A 21,952-nucleotide genomic window follows, 5' to 3' on the forward strand; every position below is an offset into this window, starting at 1 on the left:
ACCCATTATGTACCTCTATAATCTGTAAATACCTTTGTAATTTGTCATGATTGTGACCAGATCTACCTGGACTATATTACCTTTGTAATTTGCTCAGCTATCAAAACTTTGGGGCCCAGTCCCTAGACCCATTATGTACCTCTAATCTTTTGACTACTGCCCACGGGATGTGTATGGGGTGCATAATAGACGTATTAAACTAACTTGCATACCGATGCTCTCCGCCCCAGGCTCATACACGTGGAACTTGATATTCATCAAGAATTACAAGAAACCCTTATTATGTATATTAAATATCCTATGGAGAAGAAGCCTAGACACTAAAGTCATCCTACAGTCATTAAAAACTATTGGTACTGATCCACTCCATAAAGGTGGTAGTAAAACAATGACAAAAAATTACAGATTAATATCACGTCCCACATTATCTAGATCTCTGAAAGGGTTTTAAGATGTAAGATTACCTGGAGTTTACCTGGAGAGAGTTCCGGGGGTCAACGCCCCCGCGGCCCGGTCTGTGACCAGGCCTCCTGGTGGATCAGAGCCTGATCAACCAGGCTGTTACTGCTGGCTGCACGCAAACCAACGTACGAGCCACAGCCCGGCTGGTCAGGAACCAACTTTAGGTGCTTGTCCAGTGCCAGCTTGAAGACTGCCAGGGATCTGTTGGTAATCCCCCTTATGTATGCTGGGAGGCAGTTGAACAGTCTCGGGCCCCTGACACTTATTGTATGGTCTCTTAACGTGCTAGTGACACCCCTGCTTTTCATTGGGGGGATGTTGCATCATCTGCCAAGTCTTTTGCTTTCGTAGTGAGTGATTTTCGTGTGCAAGTTCGGTACTAGTCCCTCTAGGATTTTCCAGGTGTATATCATGTATCTCTCCCGCCTGCGTTCCAGGGAATACAGGTTTAGGAACCTCAAGCGCTCCCAGTAATTGAGGTGTTTTATCTCCGTTATGCGCGCCGTGAAGGTTCTCGGTACATTTTCTAGGTCAGCAATTTCACCTGCCTTGGATTCAGCAACTGCACAACCCAGGTCAACATGGGTTCCAAACAGATCTTCTTTTGCTTTTGGCAATTGCTGGATCATTACGGCTTGGTCTAAGATGTACTTGAAGACAAGCAAAATGCAGATGTTACATACACTGACTTTATAAAAGCCTCTGACAAGTGCGACCATGGGGTAATTTCGCACAAAATGCGTTCAAAAGGAATGACTGGGAATATGGGCAGACGGATTTTAACTTCTTAACAAATAGAACCCGAAGAATAATAGTAAACAGAATGAAATCAGTGCTTTAGTTTAATATGCTTGCTGTTACAGTGAAAAGTTGTCATGACTCACGAAATCGTAATGACACGATTGCAAACAAACCATACCACGGGCGGGATTGAACCCGCGGTCAGAGAGGTACGGTACTCGCCCCACTTCTCTTCGTCAATCTCGATTTTGACTCAGACAAGCTGTACAATTTTACGGGTTTAGCGCTTCCCCGTGATTATAATAATAATAATAATAATAATGACTCAGGCAAGGATATAAATAATAATGACTCAGGCACGGATATAAATCATAGCGCTGTATCATCTTTTGCCGACGATATTAGAATTTGCTGGCATCTATAGAAGACACAGCGGGCCTACATACACTGCACCATCTGAGTACTAACACTTACACTGCGCCATCTGAATACTGCCACCTACAGTGCTCCATCTTCGGCCAATATAGAGACCCATTCCTTTTGAGAAATCTCGCATTATTTTCTTTTTTAAAACACAAGCATGCTATCTATACTGAGGCTCAAATTATTTCTTTTGAAAACTGTTATTTTGAGAGATATTAACAAAATAATAATTATCTTGAAATGTACAGCACGCCAGGGCCAATGGAAATAAGTCACTCTGACTTTTTTGGGTTATTCTAGGTTCTCTGCACATATGCTGCTATGCATGATAATCTGTGTATTTGTGTAAACCTGAATAAACTTACTGACAAATCACAGCGAACGTCAACAACGTAAACAAAGGCGCGCCGATCCTTTATCTACCGCTGGTGAAGTAAGGTTATGTTGAGTTAGGCTGCGTTTTGTTAGGTCATATTACGTTTCTCACATTTGAATAACATAAAATAATGTTCATTGGAAGATTAACCTAATTCTGGACATTTTTAGGAATAAATTCCACCTCTTAAGAAGGTTCCTTGATGCTGGCGAGGGACTCTTGCTCTAAGTCACTGAACCTGTGCTACGATTCCTTGAATCGAGCCTGAATGCCTTCCATTGTCTATGACCCCTATGGATTTAGCTCTCCTCCATAAATTTAATAATAATACTTAGGAATAAATTATCGCCCAACTCACAGAATAACCTTATCTCCACAATCACCCCTATCTTGTACCACCACCTACACTAGCACCATCTGTGTACCACTACCCACACTTTAACCATATGTGCACCACTAACTGCACTTGTACCATCTGTGTGCCACAACTAACACGTACCATCTGTGTGCCACAACTAACACTTGCACCATCTGTGTGCCACAACTAACACTTGCACCATCTGTGTACCACCACCTACACTTGCGCCATATGGTGATGCATCACCACTACAACTTCAACAAGCCGTAGTTCACATACTTCAGTTACCTCACTCAACACACTACCTCATAGGTAAGCTATCTTATTATTATGAGATATTATTATGGACAGTTAAAGGCGGATTATTGTGTTAGAATATCCAAGTTATTCTTAGTAACATCATTATCGCGTGTCATAGATTGCTTTTTATTTTGAAGTCTGTCTTATATACTACACGAATAGATAATATACATTACAATTTTTATTTCTTTATGCAGTACAAATAATGTCACTTTGAGTTTTTTGGGTTATCCTGGGTAATTACAAATGTGCTATGTATGACAGTTTATGTAACTATTTCTGTATTCCTGTACCTGGATAAACTTATTGTTAGGCACAAAAGTAAGCCACTTAATATGCAGTGCATTTCGAGCAAATTAATCCTAATGCTTATCTGTTACTTAAGAATTAGACATAGACTATTAAGAAGGATTTTTTTTATGCAGTTAGCGACAATCATATGTACAATAAGAAAGGTAGCTAATTAACAAGCGGTGCCGTTTTAAAAGTATGAGATTGTTTCAAATTGATTCAGTGATCTTTAGTTTTGTTGAGTGATTGAATAGAGATGGTGAAGATACAGGAAATTACTTTATTACAGTATAAATACAGTGTGACAAGATGTGTCACCAATTTTCAATTGGAGTTGAAAGAAGGCTGGAAAATAGGGACAGAACTTGATAAGCTGGTAAGTTTATTTAGGTACAGGTACACATACATACAATTATCATACATAGTTTAACATACTTGTAAATTACCTAGAATAACCCCAAAAAAAAGGTGAGTGAGTTATTTCCTTTGGGGTCCTTGAGTAGATATATCAACATCAAGCACCTTTTGGGAGGTTCCTTGAAGCTGATTAGAGGCTCTTCATCCAAGGATTTCTATCTGTCTTTCCCTTGAGTTGAACCTGATTGTCCCCCTTCCCTAGGTGCTGTAATACTGCACTCTTGTACATGTGGTTGCAGGGGTTAGTTTTTATTCAGGCACAGGTACACATAAATACAGTACATAGATTATGACACATAGCAGCATGTGTAGATTACCTAGTACGTACTTACCCATGAATGTAATAATATGAAATAATAGCTACTAATCAGAAATCCCTAAATAGAACGTAAAGTAAACTTTTAGCATTTATATACTGTATACCTGGGAGATATACACCTCTCAGTGCATATAACCTGGTTTTGTGATTGGCTAATGTATTTAGACCATTACAAATTATTTTTACAGAAATATAAACTGGTATAATGTTTCTAATGTTGCATAGATGTTAAATTTAATCTGTGATAACCCAGTAAAGTAAGTGTGAATTAATGTATTTTCACTGGGCTCTTTAGTGTAAGAATATTTTTCTTTTATTTAGGTTAGTCATATACCAAGGGATTATTTTAAATACATACCTGTATAAGTAATTTGTATTTATAATTTAATTGTTTTACATACTGTGTGCAGTTGGTATGTATGATATACTGTATATAAGTGTTGGTATCATGGCTTAACTTAGGGTATTCTTACAGTACATGTACTACCTTGAAAAGTATGTGTGTGTGATCACTGGGACCCCCTATATAGTCTTACCTTGCATTTTAGTTATCATTACTTGTTTATCTGGAAGTGCATGGAGAGGGTTGATGTGGCTCTACTGGGTTGATGTGGATGGGTGTGGTGTCTGTGTGGATGTAGAGTTGTCAGAAGGTGATAGTTGTACTGGAGTAACTGGGCATAGCATCATCATCATATTTCTGATGCTTTTTAATGTATGCATTTTATACAATGTGTTGGTTCTTGGCTTGCATGTTACAGTATAGAGTTGCCAATAAACTGTTATATTTTTATCTTTATATGTATTAAGATCATATTAATAACATTATATTGTCTCGTTATTTTTTACAGACCTCACAACAATCAAGACCTGGGATACACAATGGTGTTAAAACAGATTCATCGAATTTCACTCTGGGAGAAAGATATGGTGCGTTGGCATTAATCTCACTTTGTAATAACAAAGTTTAGTAGCACCTAAAGTTATGTCAATACAGTTTAACCTGTTCGCTCTGTCATATCTGTATAGGTTGTAACCTGAGATCCATATTTCGTTGTCCAAGTGATCCTTTATGTGGGTCTCAGTGAAAGCCACGAACATTGCCTTTGCCTCTGCAAGCAGTCCACGGATGAAAGGTATTTTGTTGTTTGTTGCTGACTTTAGACCCTGTATATTTGCAAAGAAGAATGTCATCGGACTGGTGGTATTGTTGGTACGGGGGGGGGAGATTTTTTTTCCGGCATTAGTATCTGTATCTGTTGGTTTGGAGTGGAGGCCATCGACTGTGGTTCCACTCCAGGAATGACTGGATTTGGTGGCAGAAATTGTACACCAAATCCAGTCATTCCTGGAGTGGAACCACAGTCGATGGCCTCCACTCCAAACCAACAGATACAGATACTAATGCCGGAAAAAAATCCCCCCCCCCAGTACCAACAATACCACCAGTCCGATGACATTCTTCTTTGCAAATATACAGGGTCTAAAGCCAGCAACAAACAACAAAATACCTTTCATCCGTGGACTGCTTGCAGAGGCAAAGGCAATGTTCGCGGCTTTCACTGAGACCCACATAAAGGATCACTTGGACAACGAAATATGGATCCCAGGTTACAACCTATACAGATGTGACAGAGTGAACAGGCAAAGGGGGGGGGGGGTTGGCCTGTACATTGCAGAGTCACTTGTTTGCACAGAACTGCTAAATGCCTCGAATGATGTAGTGGAAGTTTTAGCAGTAAAGGTCGAGAACCAAAACCTAGTCATTGTGGTAGTCTACAAGCCTCCGGATGCAACATCCCAGCAATTCCAGGAACAGCTGCTAAAAATTGACCACTGTCTGGAAAATCTTCCAGCTCCTGCACCCAACATCTTGCTCCTGGGGGATTTCAACTTAAGGCACCTAAAATGGAGGAATATAGCAAATAATATTGTTGCAGTAATAACACCAGGAGGCAGCTCTGATGGAAACTCACACTCACACGAGCTTTTAAATCTCTGCACAAAATTCAATTTAAACCAGCAAGTAATAGAGCCTACTAGACTGGAGAATACACTAGACCTCATCTTCACTAACAATGATGATCTGATAAGAAATGTCACCATATCAAAAACAATATACTCAGATCACAACATAATTGAGGTTCAGACATGTATGCGCGGAGCCCCAGACCGAAATAATGAGACTAGTTACGAGGGAGCGTTCACCAAATTCAACTTCAATAACAAAAACATAATGTGGGACCAAGTAAACCAAGTCCTAACTGATATAAGCTGGGAAGATATACTAAGCAACACAGACCCCAACTTATGCCTAGAACAGATTAACTTGGTGGCACTCGATGTATGCACAAGGCTTATTCCTCTAAGAAAAAGGAGGAGTAGATGTAAAATAGAAAGAGACAGGCGCTCCCTTTACAGGCGACGGAAAAGAATAACAGAGCGGCTAAAAGAGGTCAATATATCTGAAATGCGTAGGGAGACACTGGTCAGAGAAATAGCAAGCATTGAACTTAAGCTAAAGGAATCTTATAGGAGTCAGGAATCGCGGGAAGAACTAAAAGCCACAAATGAAATCGAAAGAAACCCAAAGTATTTCTTCTCCTATGCCAAATCAAAGTCGAGAACAACATCCAGTATTGGGCCCTTACTTAAACAAGATGGGTCCTACACAGATGACAGCAAGGAAATGAGTGAGCTACTCAAGTCCCAATATGACTCAGTTTTTAGCAAGCCGCTAACCAGACTGAGAGTCCAAGATCAAAATGAATTTTTTATGAGAGAGCCACAAAATTTGGTTAACACAAGCCTATCCGATGTTATCCTGACGCCAAATGACTTCGAACAGGCGATAAATGACATGCCCATGCACTCTGCCCCAGGGCCAGACTCATGGAACTCCGTGTTCATCAAGAACTGCAAGAAGCCCCTATCATGAGCCTTTTTCCATCCTATGGAGTGGGAGCATGGACACGGGGGTCGTCCCACAGTTACTAAAAGCAACAGACATAGCCCCACTCCACAAAGGGGGCAGTAAAGCAACAGCAAAGAACTACAGACCGATAGCACTAACATCCCATATCATAAAAATCTTTGAAAGGGTCCTAAGAAGCAAGATCACCACCCATCTAGAAACCCATCAGTTACACAACCCAGGGCAACATGGGTTTAGAACAGGTCGCTCCTGTCTGTCTCAACTATTGGATCACTACGACAAGGTCCTAAATGCACTAGAAGATAAAAAGAATGCAGATGTAATATATACAGACTTTGCAAAAGCCTTCGACAAGTGTGACCATGGCGTAATAGCGCACAAAATGCGTGCTAAAGGAATAACAGGAAAAGTCGGTCGATGGATCTATAATTTCCTCACTAACAGAACACAGAGAGTAGTCGTCAACAGAGTAAAGTCCGAGGCAGCTACGGTGAAAAGCTCTGTTCCACAAGGCACAGTACTCGCTCCCATCTTGTTCCTCATCCTCATATCCGACATACACAAGGATGTCAGCCACAGCACCGTGTCTTCCTTTGCAGATGACACCCGAATCTGCATGACAGTGTCTTCCATTGCAGACACTGCAAGGCTCCAGGCGGACATCAACCGAATCTTTCAGTGGGCTGCAGAAAACAATATGAAGTTCAACGATGAGAAATTTCAATTACTCAGATATGGTAAACACGAGGAAATTAAATCTTCATCAGAGTACAAAACAAATTCTGGCCACAAAATAGAGCGAAACACCAATGTCAAAGACCTGGGAGTGATCATGTCGGAGGATCTCACCTTCAAGGACCATAACATTGTATCAATCGCATCTGCTAGAAAAATGACAGGATGGATAATGAGAACCTTCAAAACTAGGGAGGCCAAGCCCATGATGACACTCTTCAGGTCACTTGTTCTATCTAGGCTGGAATATTGCTGCACACTAACAGCACCTTTCAAGGCAGGTGAAATTGCTGACCTAGAAAATGTACAGAGAACCTTCACGGCGCGCATAACAGAGATAAAACACCTCAATTACTGGGAGCGCTTGAGGTTCCTAAAACTGTATTCCCTGGAATGCAGGCGGGAGAGATACATGATTATATACACCTGGAAAATCCTAGAGGGACTAGTACCGAACTTGCACACGAAAATCACTCGCTACGAAAGCAAAAGACTTGGCAGATGATGCAACATCCCCCCAATGAAAAGCAGGGGTGTCACTAGCACGTTAAGAGACCATACAATAAGTGTCAGGGGCCCGAGACTGTTCAGCTGCCTCCCAGCATACATAAGGGTTATTACCAACAGACCCCTGGCAGTCTTCAAGCTGGCACTGGACAAGCACCTAAAGTCGGTTCCTGACCAGCCGGGCTGTGGCTCGTACGTTGGTTTGCGTGCAGCCAGCAGCAACAGCCTGGTTGATCAGGCTCTGATCCACCAGGAGGCCTGGTCACAGACCGGGCCGCGGGGGCGTTGACCCCCGGAACTCTCTCCAGGTAAACTCCAGGTATCCCATTTTTTAGTCCATTGCAGGACATTTATTTTAAAACCAGCATAGTTTCCTATTTTCCCTGAAATAATAATCAAGAAACAATTTTTTTTTTTTTTTTTGAGAAACTGATGTGACTTTGGTTCTGAGCATATTGATTTTGACAGAATTTACTGTTCTGAATTTTGTGTAAATATAGTTAATCACATTTTTGTTATGACTATGAATTACTGTATTTGACACGATTTCTTAATTATATATCGTGTACCACAAGATATACTGATATAGGTGGCATTCCTAGGAAGGCTTGAATTTATTTTACTTTCAGGTGGCACCCATCCTTGCTGGGATTCGCTTAGCCCCAGGCAGTGCAGAGTATGAGGAGGTCAGCACCCAGCCTTCATCTTCTCCTAGCAAAGGTATGAACAGCATTTGATGTTTTCTTGCTTTGAATATATTTTTTAACATTTTAATTAGTGTTGTTGCTGAGAGAGAATAGTATGAGGAAAGTAGATTAGTAAATGATGTAGTCATTTACTAGTCTACTTTTTAATCTACTTTACTAATCTGGAGTGTAAATGATGTAGTCATTAACACTCCAGATTAGTAAAGTGAGAGCTCATTAATCCCTTTTCCCTCGCACTTTCCTGGGAGCCTCAATACCTCATCAGATCAGTTATGTCACCATCTGGGGCCACACGAGTAGGAACTTTATCCAGAGGTCTTCTGTTGTCTGGTGGTTTGTTGAATGTACAGTTGTTTGCCATATAAGCTAGCTACAAGATCCCAACCTTCATCTCTAGTACAATTTTGTCTTGGCTATGGATACCTTCTTCCTTGGTTGGTGGCCATCTTGCCTCTTAATTTGTTTAAGGATGTTGTCTCTTACCTCTCTCTCATCTAGACATTACTTGCCATCTTAATGTTCCACAGTTTTCCTGGAAGCTTGATCTTATGAGCCTTCTCACAGAAGTGCTTCATATGCAACACAACAGTACTCTATCAGCCCTTGGAAATGGTCTGGTGCAGGCGTCATGATACGTCTGATAATGAAAAATCAAGAACCATTTAAATCTGAATGTTTATCACTGGTGGGTCAAGGATAAGCTAACCCCAGTTGTTATGCTTCATCCTAGAGTTGGGAGTCTACACTTTGGGAGTTGTGTGTGATGTTGATAATACGCAGACGACACCTGGTGATTGAAGAGGAAAGAGGTTGTTGCTGAGTACAAAGCACATGTACAAACCTTGCTGTAGTCTAGGGAGGGAAGAAATTTGTTTGAATAAAATGCCATATTCTTCATGAGCCACTAGGGCTCGTAAATCAGAAATATATATTTTCTCTTATGGTCAAAATACAGTATTATACAGCATATATGTATTTTAAACCATTTAAATATTCTCTTCAATATTAGGTATGGAAATTAATCAAGCTCTATCAATTTTTTTGTACAGTACGTATTGTAAATGTTTATTGCTGTGTCTCTTCATTTTATGCTTTCCAGCTACATTTCAAGAGGAAATTATGTAGAACACTTATTGCAGTTTTTATAGCTTGACACTTTATTGCCACAAATTCTTTGCATTAATTAATCTTCCAGTGTACCAGGAATTGTTTATCATTTGTTAATATATAAACATTATTATAAGCAAGAAAGTTAAACTAATGTCCCTTAAGGTGCATATCTTTAGTGCTACCTTTGACCATAAATTCAAATGGTACAATTCTTGACATTATTAGTTCTTACTGTGTTCTTGTTCAAATACATCATAATTTTGGAAGCTTTTCATAATGCTGCATTTGTATTGTATAATTTCAGAACACTGTTCCTTAGGCCTTCCAGAATTTCGACAGAGTTTACCAATTACGGTAAAAGAAATGCGGTGCTCTTACTGCCAAACTGCTTTCAGTGACCGCCAAGAACAAGTGAATCACTATCGCTTGGATTGGCACCGTCGCAACCTTCAGCGTTCCATACAAGGGAAATCTCCTCTCACTGAAGAACAATTTCTGAATGAATCAAGTCAGTACTGAAATTCTGATTTCTATCCATCTTCATCCATGATACATTGTCCTCTTACTGGTGCATGACTTTCTTCATTACACACTGCCCAGTAATACCTCCCATGCACTTTTACTTTATGTGAACACACATACTCCCCTCTCTGCTTTATATTCAAAAATAGTTTTGATTATGTATTGAAAAATGACTATTAAACTGTTAAGGGTCTGTTTAGAATGCTTCTAAAATGGCTGTCAAAATTTGCAGAATTTATTTCTGATGGTTAATTGTTCAGCCTGGTCTTCTTTTCAGATCTTTACGTAGTTAATTTTAGATAATATAATTCCCTCTTTCATTCTTATAAACCAGGTGATGTTTCCAGTATATCAGGATCAGAAGACAGCTCCAATGAAGATGATGATGATGATAACATCAAAGGCAATGGTGAGAAAGCTTTCCAATGTGAAGCATGGTATATCAGCTACATTCTGTTTAAATAGAGTGGGATAAGGCTGATAAAACAAAATCCAGTACCAGTAGATATCTAGATACACAATGGGTTGGTAATAACAAAATTTACTTTAATCATCAGGAGAGGATGGAGTATTAAATTTAGACATACACTTGACCCTCTTAACATGTTCCTGTAATACATTCATTACAGCAGTTTTATTTAGAAGAAATTCAGATAGCACCATTAACCCTTTCAGGGTCCAAGGCCAAAATCTGAAGTCACGCACCAGTGTCCAAGAAATTTTGAAAAAAAAAAAAAATTATTTTTTCTTACAGAATTAAAGAGCATATTTTTGTGAAGGTAATAAAACAAAAAAAATTAGAATCTGATCAGTACTTACCGAGATACAGTGCCAAGAAGTTTGTAGAAAATGATGTGGTGGCGGCAACATCGACGAATTCCACATACGCGTATTATTTTATTTTGTTGTTTTAGTTGTTTTTTCTTTTCTTTTCCAATTTTTTTCTATTCCTACTAACATTTGGGGCCTGAGAGACCAATACTGTATATAATTGATATATATATACTCACTGTATTGAACACAATAACCGCACTAAAGTTATTATCATATTATTGTTTACCACTGTTGTTTATTACAATAAACATGCACAAATATTGTATAATACTAATGTTCTATCATATATTTACATATTTACAATCACTGGACATGGTTTTAGAACTGCTGGAGCTTGTGGAACTCCTTGAAACAAGGCACCATGCACAGAGGCACCTTACATTCCTCACACATAAACCGAGTGTCTTTGCGTCTTTGTTGCCATCGTTTTGTTTGTGCACAGACAATGCATCTCTTCTGAGCAAATTTCTTTTGAGTTGAAGGAAGCTGTATTATGAAATGATCACCTTCTTTCCTCAAACGCTTGGGTATATTGTGATGAATTCGAGGACCATGTTGTATTGCAGGTGTTGTTGCCTGGTACTTCATTATGAGTTGTCTGACAACAGACAAACAAAATTCACCATACGGTGGTCTGTTACCAGTCTTTATTTGGTACATATTATATGCATTCAGCATTGAAATGTCCATGAGATGGAAGAAAAGTTTCATGTACCACTTGTAACTCTTACGAACACAGTCAACAAAACCAATCTGCATGTCACACTTGTCAACCAAGCGCATGTTTTGTGTATAATCAATCACTGTCACTGGTTTTCGAATACGTTCATTGGTCACTCGATCAACTTTGCCACTGTCTTGCATTTCATTACGGTGAATGGTTGTCAACAATGTGACATCTCGTTTGTCATGCCACCGTAATGCCATGATGTCATTGGCAGTAAACACCTGCACGTCATCACCACGAACACCTGCGTTGAGCCTGGGCATATGTTTGCGATTAGAACGCACTGTGCCACACACATCTGTCTTGTTCACTCGCATGAAATCACTGAGTAATGGGCTTGTGTACCAGTTATCGGTATATAATGTATGGCCCTTACCAAGATAAGGTGCCATCATGTTTCTCACTACGTCACCTGATATACCCAATAACATCTTGGTATCTTTCAATGTTTTACTACCCGTGTATACAACAATATCCAACACCAGGCCACTGTCACAATCACAGAGTACAAACAATTTTATACCAAAGCGGTTCCTCTTGCTCGGTATATACTGCTTGAATGACAGTCTACCTTTGAACAAAATCAAAGACTCGTCAATTACAAGATTCTTGAATGGATAAAAGTATATCCTGAACTTTTGTTTGAGATACATGAAAACATTTCTAATCTTGTATAACCTGTCACTTCTGTCAGGCCTGGTTTTGTCAGAGAAGTGCAACATACGTAACAGTAAGATAAACCTGTTCACTGGTATTATTTCACTGAAGGATGGGGTACAAATTAGCCGATCTGTGGACCAGTATGCTTTTATATTATGCTTATAGACGTGAGGCATAAGCATTATTGTTGCAAAAAGCAAATACATTTCTGCAACAGTCGTCTCTTTCCACCTGTGTAGTCTTGACTGTGGTGATAAGATCGTATTTGCCATGGTGTACTGAAAATACTTATTACTTTCCCTGACAATAATTTCCATCAATGGCTGGTCAAAGAATAATTCAAAGAATTCCAGTTCATTGGCCGTGGTTCCAAGGGGACAGGTAGGTAGAATTCCACTTTGCGAGTCATCAAAGTGGTGAGGGCTGGGAACAAAATTGGGATTTTGCTGCCAATCCCAGATACGGTTTGCTGGTGGATACTGGACATCATAGGCTGGTTGTACGGGTGGTTGTGGCGGGCTGGTGGGTGACGCTCCGCTTTGTCCTTGAACTGACGAGTCAGCAGCGTGGGTTCCCGCGTGGCACAGCGAGTCACGCATGGCGGTGCCACTACCACCACCAGCCCCACTAACACCATCCACTGATGTCTGTGGCCCATCCATGCCAAGTGTAGCCACATCATCCTCACTATCACTACCTAAAACGGGTGTAGGGCCACGGGATGTACTCCGGGATGTACTCCGGGATGTACTCCGTCCCCTGGGCACAGCATAGGGTACACTACCCGAGCGCATGCGGCGGCGGACATACCGACGCTTCACTGGTGAATATGTTTCCTCACTATCACTACTCGAATGATCGTCGAGCGCAATAAAATCACAATCCACGTCAGAATCATCGTCATTACTGAAGTCAGAGGCCAGGCCACGGGAAAATATTAGTTTTCTCTTACGTTTAGGAACACCCGACGGTGAGTCACGAGTGCCCACACCAGAGGTAGAAGGTCGAGGATCGTCGGGGTTTTCTGCACTATTATCGATATCCTGGTCATTATTTTCGGTCACTAACTTATCAAAGCCGTAGAATTCGTCTTCATTTCCACTTCCATCAGTGTCAGAACTATCAGACAGGAAGAGGAGAGTCCCAATTTTCCGGGGAGTGAGAGCTGACTTGCGACGAGGCATGGTGAACAAGGGTGACTGAGCCGGCGTTCCCACAATGCTATGCAGGCGCCTAGATTTTTTGTTTACGGCGCACACCCACGGCGCAGACCCATTCTCTCATATGTAGGCCTATGAGCGCTTTCGCGCTAAATTTGACGGCGCTAGAATTTTGGCGTAGATCTACGGTTTGGACACTCACCGACCAGCCGTAGATCTATGGGACGGACCCTGAAAGGGTTAAGGGCTGGTTGATTTGGAATAATATTTGCTATCAGCAAATACCATTAATATTAGTACCATAAAAAATTTCTAGATGAGGTAATATGAGGATAATTAAAATTATTAGTTCTAGAACAATGAAAGCAGTCATCCTGACTTCCATTTTTCCATAATGTAATTATTATTTTAATCTAAATAAAATTACACATCCATTATTTTTTTTTTTTTAACTAGTTGGCCATCTCCCACCGAGGCAGGTTGACCCAAAAAGAAAGAAAATCCCCAAAAAGAAAATACTTTCATCGTCATTCAACTCTTTCACCTCACTCGCACATAATCACTGTTTTTGCAGAGGTGCTCAGAACACAACAGCTTAGAAGCATATACGTATGAAGATACACAACATATCCCTCCAAACTGCCAATATCCCGAACCCCTCCTTTAGAGTGCAGACATTGTACTTCCCATTTCCAGGACTCAAGTCTGGCTATATAAAAATAACCGGTTTCCCTAATTTTTTTTTTTTCAACAAGTCAGCTTTTTTTTCAACAAGTCGGCCGTCTCCCACCGAGGCAGGGTGACCCAAAAAAGAAAGAAAATCCCCAAAAAGAAAATACTTTCATCATCATTCAACACTTTCACCACACTCACACATTATCACTGTTTTTGCAGAGGTGCTCAGAATACAACAGTTTAGAAGCATACACATATAAAGATACACAACATATCCCTCCAAACTAAATATTACCCTGATCAAATTCCAACAGATATAGTAATAGATATTGTTGTGAAGACAATTTTCTTCTTCATATTCTTTTTAGTAATCTTTACAGGAAAAGGGGTTACTAGCCCATTGTTCCTGGCATTTTAGTTGACTTTTACAACACACATGGCTTACAGAGGAAAGATTCTTATTCCACTTCCCCATGGATATAAAAGGAAAAGTAATAAGACCAAGAACTATTAAGATAAAATCAAAGAAAACTCAGATGAGTGTGTATAAATAAACGTGTACATGTATGTGTAGTGTGACCTAAGTGTAAGTAGAAGTAGCAAGACATGCCTGTAATCTTGCATATTTGAGACAGACAAAAGACACCAGCAATCCTACCATCATGTAAAACAATTACAGGCTTTCGTTTTACACTCACTTGGCAGGACGGTAGTACCTCCCTGGGTCGTTGCTGTCTACCAACCTACTACCATACAAAAATTCGGAGTGTGGAAATTAGGAGAAGGTGTGGAGTTAATAAAAGCATTAGTCAGAGGGCAGAAGAGGGGTTGTTGAGGTGGTTTGGCCATTTAGAGAGAATGGATCAAAGTAGAATGACATGGAAAGCATATAAATCTATAGGGGAAGGAAGGAGGGGTAGGGGTCATCCTCAAAAGGGTTGGAAAGAGGGGGTAAAGGAGGTTTTGTGGGCAAGGGGCTTGGACTTCCAGCAAGTGTGCATGAGTGTGTTAGATAGGAGTGAATGGAGACGAATGATACTTGGGACCTGACGATCTGTTGGAGTGTGAGCAGGGTAATATTTAGTGAAGGGATTCAGGGAAACCGGTTATTTTCATATAGTCGGACTTGAGTCCTGGAAATGGGAAGTACAATGCCCGCACTTTAAAGGAAGGGTTTGTGATATTGGCAGTTTGGAGGGATATGTTGTGTATCTTTATACGTATATGCTTCTAAACTGTTGTATTCTGAGCACCTCTGCAAAAGCAGCGATAATGTGTGAGTGTGGTGGAAGTGTTGAATGATGATGAAAGTATTTTCTTTTTGGGGATTTTCTTTCTTTTTTGGGTCACCCTGCCTCCGTGGGAGACGGCCGACTTGTTGAAAAAAAAAAAAAAATTGTTGTGAAGGGTGGCATGTGGCAGTTTGTTGCATAATTGTGTGTAATGATGTAGTAAATTACATGTAATGATAGGGTAAATGATTCATGGCATGACACTCACTGTTAATCATACAGGGATGAAATGAGATATTAGGCTTCTTTTTAGACAATTTGACATTTAGTGCAAATTCATAAACATTACTATGTATATGTACCCACTTTGATTCTCTACCAACATAAGCATGGTTTTCTGAACAAAAACACTTAAAATAAGCTTTTGTTAGGCACCAGTTGTTACAGAATATAACGGTTGGTAAATAACAGCCATCATATGGAGGTACAGTACTTCTGCCCTGTAAAGTGACTGTGAAATGGAAGCCTGTGAAATATTTTCACTGATGGGACTGCTGGACTTTCCTTTCTCTCTCATGACCCATCAAAGGAGGTTCCTTGCTTATTTTAAGGAATTGGACTTGCCCTCCCCTTCATTGTATTAAACTTAAAGCTATACATTCACCGAGTGCCTTATAACCCCAACTGGTTTATAGCCCCTTCCCCCTCTCCCAAATACAATAATTTGCCTTGTGAATACATAAGATGATGGGTAAATTGTGCACACTACTGCATTCAGTATACACTTGTCTTTACTTTCCGGTGTATTTCTTAATGGTTCTTATAATTGCAATACATATTTCCTCTCGAATCTGTGAGACTAAGATGGTGAAGGTAAAAATATTTGATAAGGTAATATATTAATTATTGTGAAGACAAAGTCAGTGTAAAACTGGTTGAGTGAACAGGACCAGGAGACTGTCAGATGAATGAGTGTAGAGACACACACAAACTGCTGTCAATCATTTATATCTAATCTTCATTCACTGTTTTTCAGAATCAAGTAACCAAATCCTGAAAAGACAAGCACGACTTTTCTTACTGAATGCAGATGGCAATGTTATATCCCTCTTCAGGAATATTTTATTTAGTGCAAAGGTAAACTGTGATGATGGTCTTGGTGTTTTGTAAACCTGACAGCATAGTACAGATTAATATAGATACTGGTGGTTGTATTATTGCTATCAGGAAAAAATGAGAGCTCTTAGGTGTGCCCTTCCACTTTACAACTATAATATTCTGGCTGATAACTGGAGCTGGTCATTTGCTCATGCCCTGCCAGGCACAGGCACACCACAACAGTGAGGCTGTATTGGACATGATTATGCTCTTAGACCTCTTAGAAGTAGGTATTAGGTAGAGAATTGATGTGATGCTTTCCAGATAAGGTCTCTTATTATCCATGCTGCAAAAATACATCTTTCAGTGTTCAAAATGCAGTTTTGACCAATATTCTTGAGAGTTATATATTCTTTAATTTTGTCATTTATCATCCTTTCATGTGACTCACCTTTTGTATTCCTTCCTGTGCACTGCCATTTTTCTTGCCAGAATTTTTAATATTTTCAGTACAGGTATATCTCCTTTATACAAGAATGTGATCTCACCTATTCGTACTGTATTGTTTTGTGAAATGTTATGAGATATCTTAATGTTTATAATGTATTATTAAATGTTAAGTTTTTCCTTTAATCTTATTAATAATTATGGAAGAAAAACCTAAGAATATGTTAGGGATTAGTATCATTACAGTATCATATATTACAGAGCATGTAACTTTCATGTATATTTGAGATGGATGTTAGTAAAATCAGCCTTAAATCTTGTCCAAAACACTGTGATTGAAATGCTCTGCTTAACTATGGACTTACAACATGCTCTCAAGTGTCAACCACTTCTCTGTAAACAATGTATTATATTGAAATAAACTTGGATATTGGCATTCTGTATTTTTTTTTTTTTTACATGTCGGCCGTCTCCCACCGAGGCAGAGTGACCCAAAAAGAAAGAAAATCCCCAAAAAGAAAATGCTTTCATCATCATTCAACACTTTCACCACACTCACACATAATCACTGTTTTTGCAGAGGTGCTCAGAACACAACAGTTTAGAAGCATATATGTATAAAGATACACGACATATCCCTCCAAACTGCTAATACCCCAAACCCCTCCTTTAGAGTGCAGACATTGTACTTCCCATTTCCAGGACTCAAGTCTGGCTATGTAAAAATAACCGGTTTCCCTGAATCCCTTCACTAAATATTACCCTGCTCACACTCCAACAATATTTTTTGTGGGATAAGTTTTAAATTTTTATGTAAAAAACTCAAACTCTTAACAAATTTCAATGCTCCTAGTAATCTAAAACTCTTCTGTAATAATTTATTCTAAAAATTAATTTTATTCAGTGTGTAATGGATGGTGAACTTGATGTGGTTCAGCGAGTGCAGGCAGCCCCAAGGAGACAAAACTGGGCTGTCATTCTACTGGGTGGTGGACATTTTGCTGCTGCCATCTTTAGAGGTGGGTTCTCTCATTTTGTATTTTTGCTGTCTAAGAAAATTCATGATCACTTGACTGGAGGTCTCTGTGGTTGATAGGCAGGTGACATACATTTATCCTTGATAGGGAAGAATGGAAGTCTTAAAATGTGTAAAAGTTATTACCACTTGACATTGTAATCAGTCTAACTATATTATTGCCTACTTATGTCAGTTGCAAATAGGCTTTCCTCAAGACCCACCAAAAAGGGTGTTGAGCTTTGAGGAAGATCATAGTTTGTGCAGAGAATGATCATGTTGCACATTAGCCATTACTAAATTTTGGTCAATATCATTTACAAATCACAAGTGTTACACCTTTTCTACATTCTACATTTTTTATTTAACATGTTGGCCATCACCCACCAAGGCAGGGTGACTCGAAAAAAAAACTTTTACCATCATTCACACATAAACACTGTCTTTGCAGAGGTGCCCAGATATGACAGTCCAGATGTCACTCCAAACAGCCAATATCCCAGACCCCTCCTTTAAAGTGCAGGCATTGTACTTCCCACCTCCAGGATTCAAGTCTGACTAACCAGTTTCCCTGAATCCCTTTACAAAATATTACCCTGCTCACACTCCAACAGCTCGTCAAGTCCCAAAAACCATTCGTCCCCATTCACTCCTATCTAACACACTAACACTTGCCTGCTGTATGTCCAAGCACACAAAATCTCTCTTGCCCCCTCCCTGCATCCTTTTCTAGGATGACCCCTACCCCCTCCTCTCCTCCACTACAGATTTACATACCCTCCAAGTCAATCTGTTTTGCTCCATCCTCTCTAAATAACCAAACCACCTCAACAACCCCTCCTCAGCCCTCTGAATAGTACTTTTAGTAACTCCACACCTCCTAATTTCCACACTACTAATTCTCTGCATAATATTTACACCACACATTGCCCTTAGATATGACATCTCGAGCCTCCTCCTTGCTGCAGCTTTTACAACACATGCTTCACATCCATATAAGAGTGTTGGTACCACTTGACTCTCATATATTCCCTTTTTCTTTGCCTTCATGGATAACATTTTTTTTGTCTCCACATATACCTCAATTCACCACCCAACCTTATTCCTTCATTAATTCTAGGGTTTACCTCTTCCTTCATTAATTCTAGGGTTTACCTTGTCCTTCATAAACCCATTTGCTGACAAGTCTACATCCAAATATGTGAACACATTCACTTCTTCCATCCTCCCTCCCTCTAATGTGACGTCCAATTTTTCTTTACCTAACTTGTTTGATACCCTCATCACCTTACTTTTATCTATATTCACTTTCAGCTTTCTTCCTTTACACACTCTTTTATATTTAAATTAATACAAATTATTTTTGAAAGTTTTCAGTAAAGTTCGCTAATCAATTAGAAGATAACAGTAGATTAGAATTAATAGTGAAATTTGTGAAATGACTTTCAGATAACTGACTGTGTCATATGCACTACCATGTTTGGTTTGGTAAATAATGGTTTCAGATTAAATAATGTCAGATGAGTAGTCTTGTGAAACAGAAACCTGTAACTGTTTTGCATGATGGTAGGACTGCTGGTTTCTTTTTCTGTCTCATAAACACGCTAGAGAGAAGTAAATGCGAGGGTCTTGGCAAGAGGCGTGGAGTTAAAAGATAAAGAATCACACACAAAGTGGGAGTTGTCACAGCTGCTCTTTGCTGATGACACTGTGCTCTTGGGAGATTCTGAAGAGAAGTTGCAGAGATTGGTGGATGAATTTGGTAGAGTGTGCAAAAGAAGAAAATTAAAGGTGAATACAGGAAAGAGTAAGGTTATGAGGATAACAAAAAGATTAGGTGATGAAAGATTGGATATCAGATTGGAGGGAGAGAGTATGGAGGAGGTGAACGTATTCAGATATTTGGGAGTGGACGTGTCAGCGGATGGGTCTATGAAAGATGAGGTGAATCATAGAATTGATGAGGGAAAAGAGTGAGTGGTGCACTTAGGAGTCTGTGGAGACAAAGAACTTTGTCCTTGGAGGCAAAGAGGGGAATGTATGAGAGTATAGTTTTACCAACGCTCTTATATGGGTGTGAAGCATGGGTGATGAATGTTGCAGCGAGGAGAAGGCTGGAGGCAGTGGAGATGTCATGTCTGAGGGCAATGTGTGGTGTGAATATAATGCAGAGAATTCGTAGTTTGGAAGTTAGGAGGAGGTGCGGGATTACCAAAACTGTTGTCCAGAGGGCTGAGGAAGGGTTGTTGAGGTGGTTCGGACATGTAGAGAGAATGGAGCGAAACAGAATGACTTCAAGAGTGTATCAGTCTGTAGTGGAAGGAAGGCGGGGTAGGGGTCGGCCTAGGAAAGGTTGGAGGGAGGGGGTAAAGGAGGTTTTGTGTGCGAGGGGCTTGGACTTCCAGCAGACATGCGTGAGCATTTTTGATTGGAGTGAATGGAGACAAATGGTTTTTAATACTTGACGTGCTGTTGGAGTGTGAGCAAAGTAACATTTATGAAGGGATTCAGGGAAACCGGCAGGCCGGACTTGAGTCCTGGAGATGGGAAGTACAGTGCCTGCACTCTGAAGGAGGGGTGTTAATGTTGCAGTTTAAAAACTGTAGTGTAAAGCACCCTTCTGGCAAGACAGTGATGGAGTGAATGATGGTGAAAGTTTTTCTTTTTTGGGCCACCCTGCCTTGGTGGGAATCGGCCAGTGTGATAATAAAAAATAAAAAAAAAAACACGCTAGATAACAGGGATATCTTGCTACTCCTACTTACACTTTGTAATAAAAAATAAAAAAAAAAACACGCTAGATAACAGGGATATCTTGCTACTCCTACTTACACTTTGGTCACACTTCACAGACACGCACATGCATATATATATACATACATCTAGGTTTTTCTCCTTTTTCTAAATAGCTCTTGTTCTTCTTTATTTCTTCTATTGTCCATGGGGAAGTGGAAAAGAATCTTTCCTCCGTAAGCCATGCGTGTCGTATGAGGCGACTAAAATGCCGGGAGCAATGGGCTAGTAACCCCTTCTCCTGTAGACATTTACTAAAAAAGAGAAGAAGAAAAACTTTATAAAACTGGGATGCTTAAATGTGCGTGGATGTAGTGCGGATGACAAGAAACAGATGATTGCTGATGTTAAGAATGAAAAGAAGTTGGATGTCCTGGCCCTAAGCGAAACAAAGCTGAAGGGGGTAGGGGAGTTTCAGTGGGGGGAAATAAATGGGATTAAATCTGGAGTATCTGAGAGAGTTAGAGCAAAGGAAGGGGTAGCAGTAATGTTGAATGATCAGTTATGGAAGGAGAAAAGAGAATATGAATGTGTAAATTCAAGAATTATGTGGATTAAAGTAAAGGTTGGATGCGAGAAGTGGGTCATAATAAGCGTCTATGCACCTGGAGAAGAGAGGAATGCAGAGGAGAGAGAGAGATTTTGGGAGATGTTAAGTTGAACCAAGTGAGAGAGTAATTGTGGTAGGGGACCTGAATGCTAAAGTAGGAGAAACTTTTAGAGAGGGTGTGGTAGGTAAGTTTGGGGTGCCAGGTGTAAATGATAATGGGAGCCCTTTGATTGAACTTTGTATAGAAAGGGGTTTAGTTATAGGTAATATATATTTTAAGAAAAAGAGGATAAATAAGTATACAAGATATGATGTAGGGCAAAATGACAGTAGTTTGTTGGATTATGTATTGGTAGATAAAAGACTGTTGAGTAGACTTCAGGATGTACATGTTTATAGAGGGGCCACAGATATATTAGATCACTTTCTAGTTGTAGCTACACTGAGAGTAAAAGGTAGATGGGATACAAGGAGAATAGAAGCATCAGGGAAGAGAGAGGTGAAGGTTTATAAACTAAAAGAGGAGGCAGGCAGGGTAAGATATAAACAGCTATTGGA

At 39.8% G+C, this 21,952-nt stretch overlaps 1 protein-coding gene across 2 annotated transcripts in view; it reads left to right on the top strand.

The window, feature by feature from the left end:
* Nucleotides 1-2,217: 2,217 nt before the first annotated feature.
* LOC128695967 (tRNA endonuclease ANKZF1-like) overlaps nucleotides 2,218-21,952 on the top strand; it is a 72,214-nt gene continuing 52,479 nt past the window's right edge. Inside the window, exons 1-7 of one of the 2 annotated variants that reach the window (XM_070093022.1) lie at nucleotides 2,218-2,672; nucleotides 4,539-4,617; nucleotides 8,494-8,584; nucleotides 9,986-10,189; nucleotides 10,538-10,612; nucleotides 16,528-16,628; nucleotides 17,941-18,055. In XM_070093022.1, the coding sequence (XP_069949123.1) occupies nucleotides 4,570-4,617; nucleotides 8,494-8,584; nucleotides 9,986-10,189; nucleotides 10,538-10,612; nucleotides 16,528-16,628; nucleotides 17,941-18,055 (634 nt within the window). In that variant the 5' untranslated portion in view covers nucleotides 2,218-2,672; nucleotides 4,539-4,569. The remainder of the gene's footprint in view (nucleotides 2,673-4,538; nucleotides 4,618-8,493; nucleotides 8,585-9,985; nucleotides 10,190-10,537; nucleotides 10,613-16,527; nucleotides 16,629-17,940; nucleotides 18,056-21,952) is intronic. The other variant, XM_070093021.1, reaches the window with a different exon arrangement.

This window comes from Cherax quadricarinatus, chromosome 41 (genome assembly GCF_038502225.1).
Source record: "Cherax quadricarinatus isolate ZL_2023a chromosome 41, ASM3850222v1, whole genome shotgun sequence".
Classification (NCBI taxonomy): Eukaryota; Metazoa; Arthropoda; class Malacostraca; order Decapoda; family Parastacidae; genus Cherax; species Cherax quadricarinatus.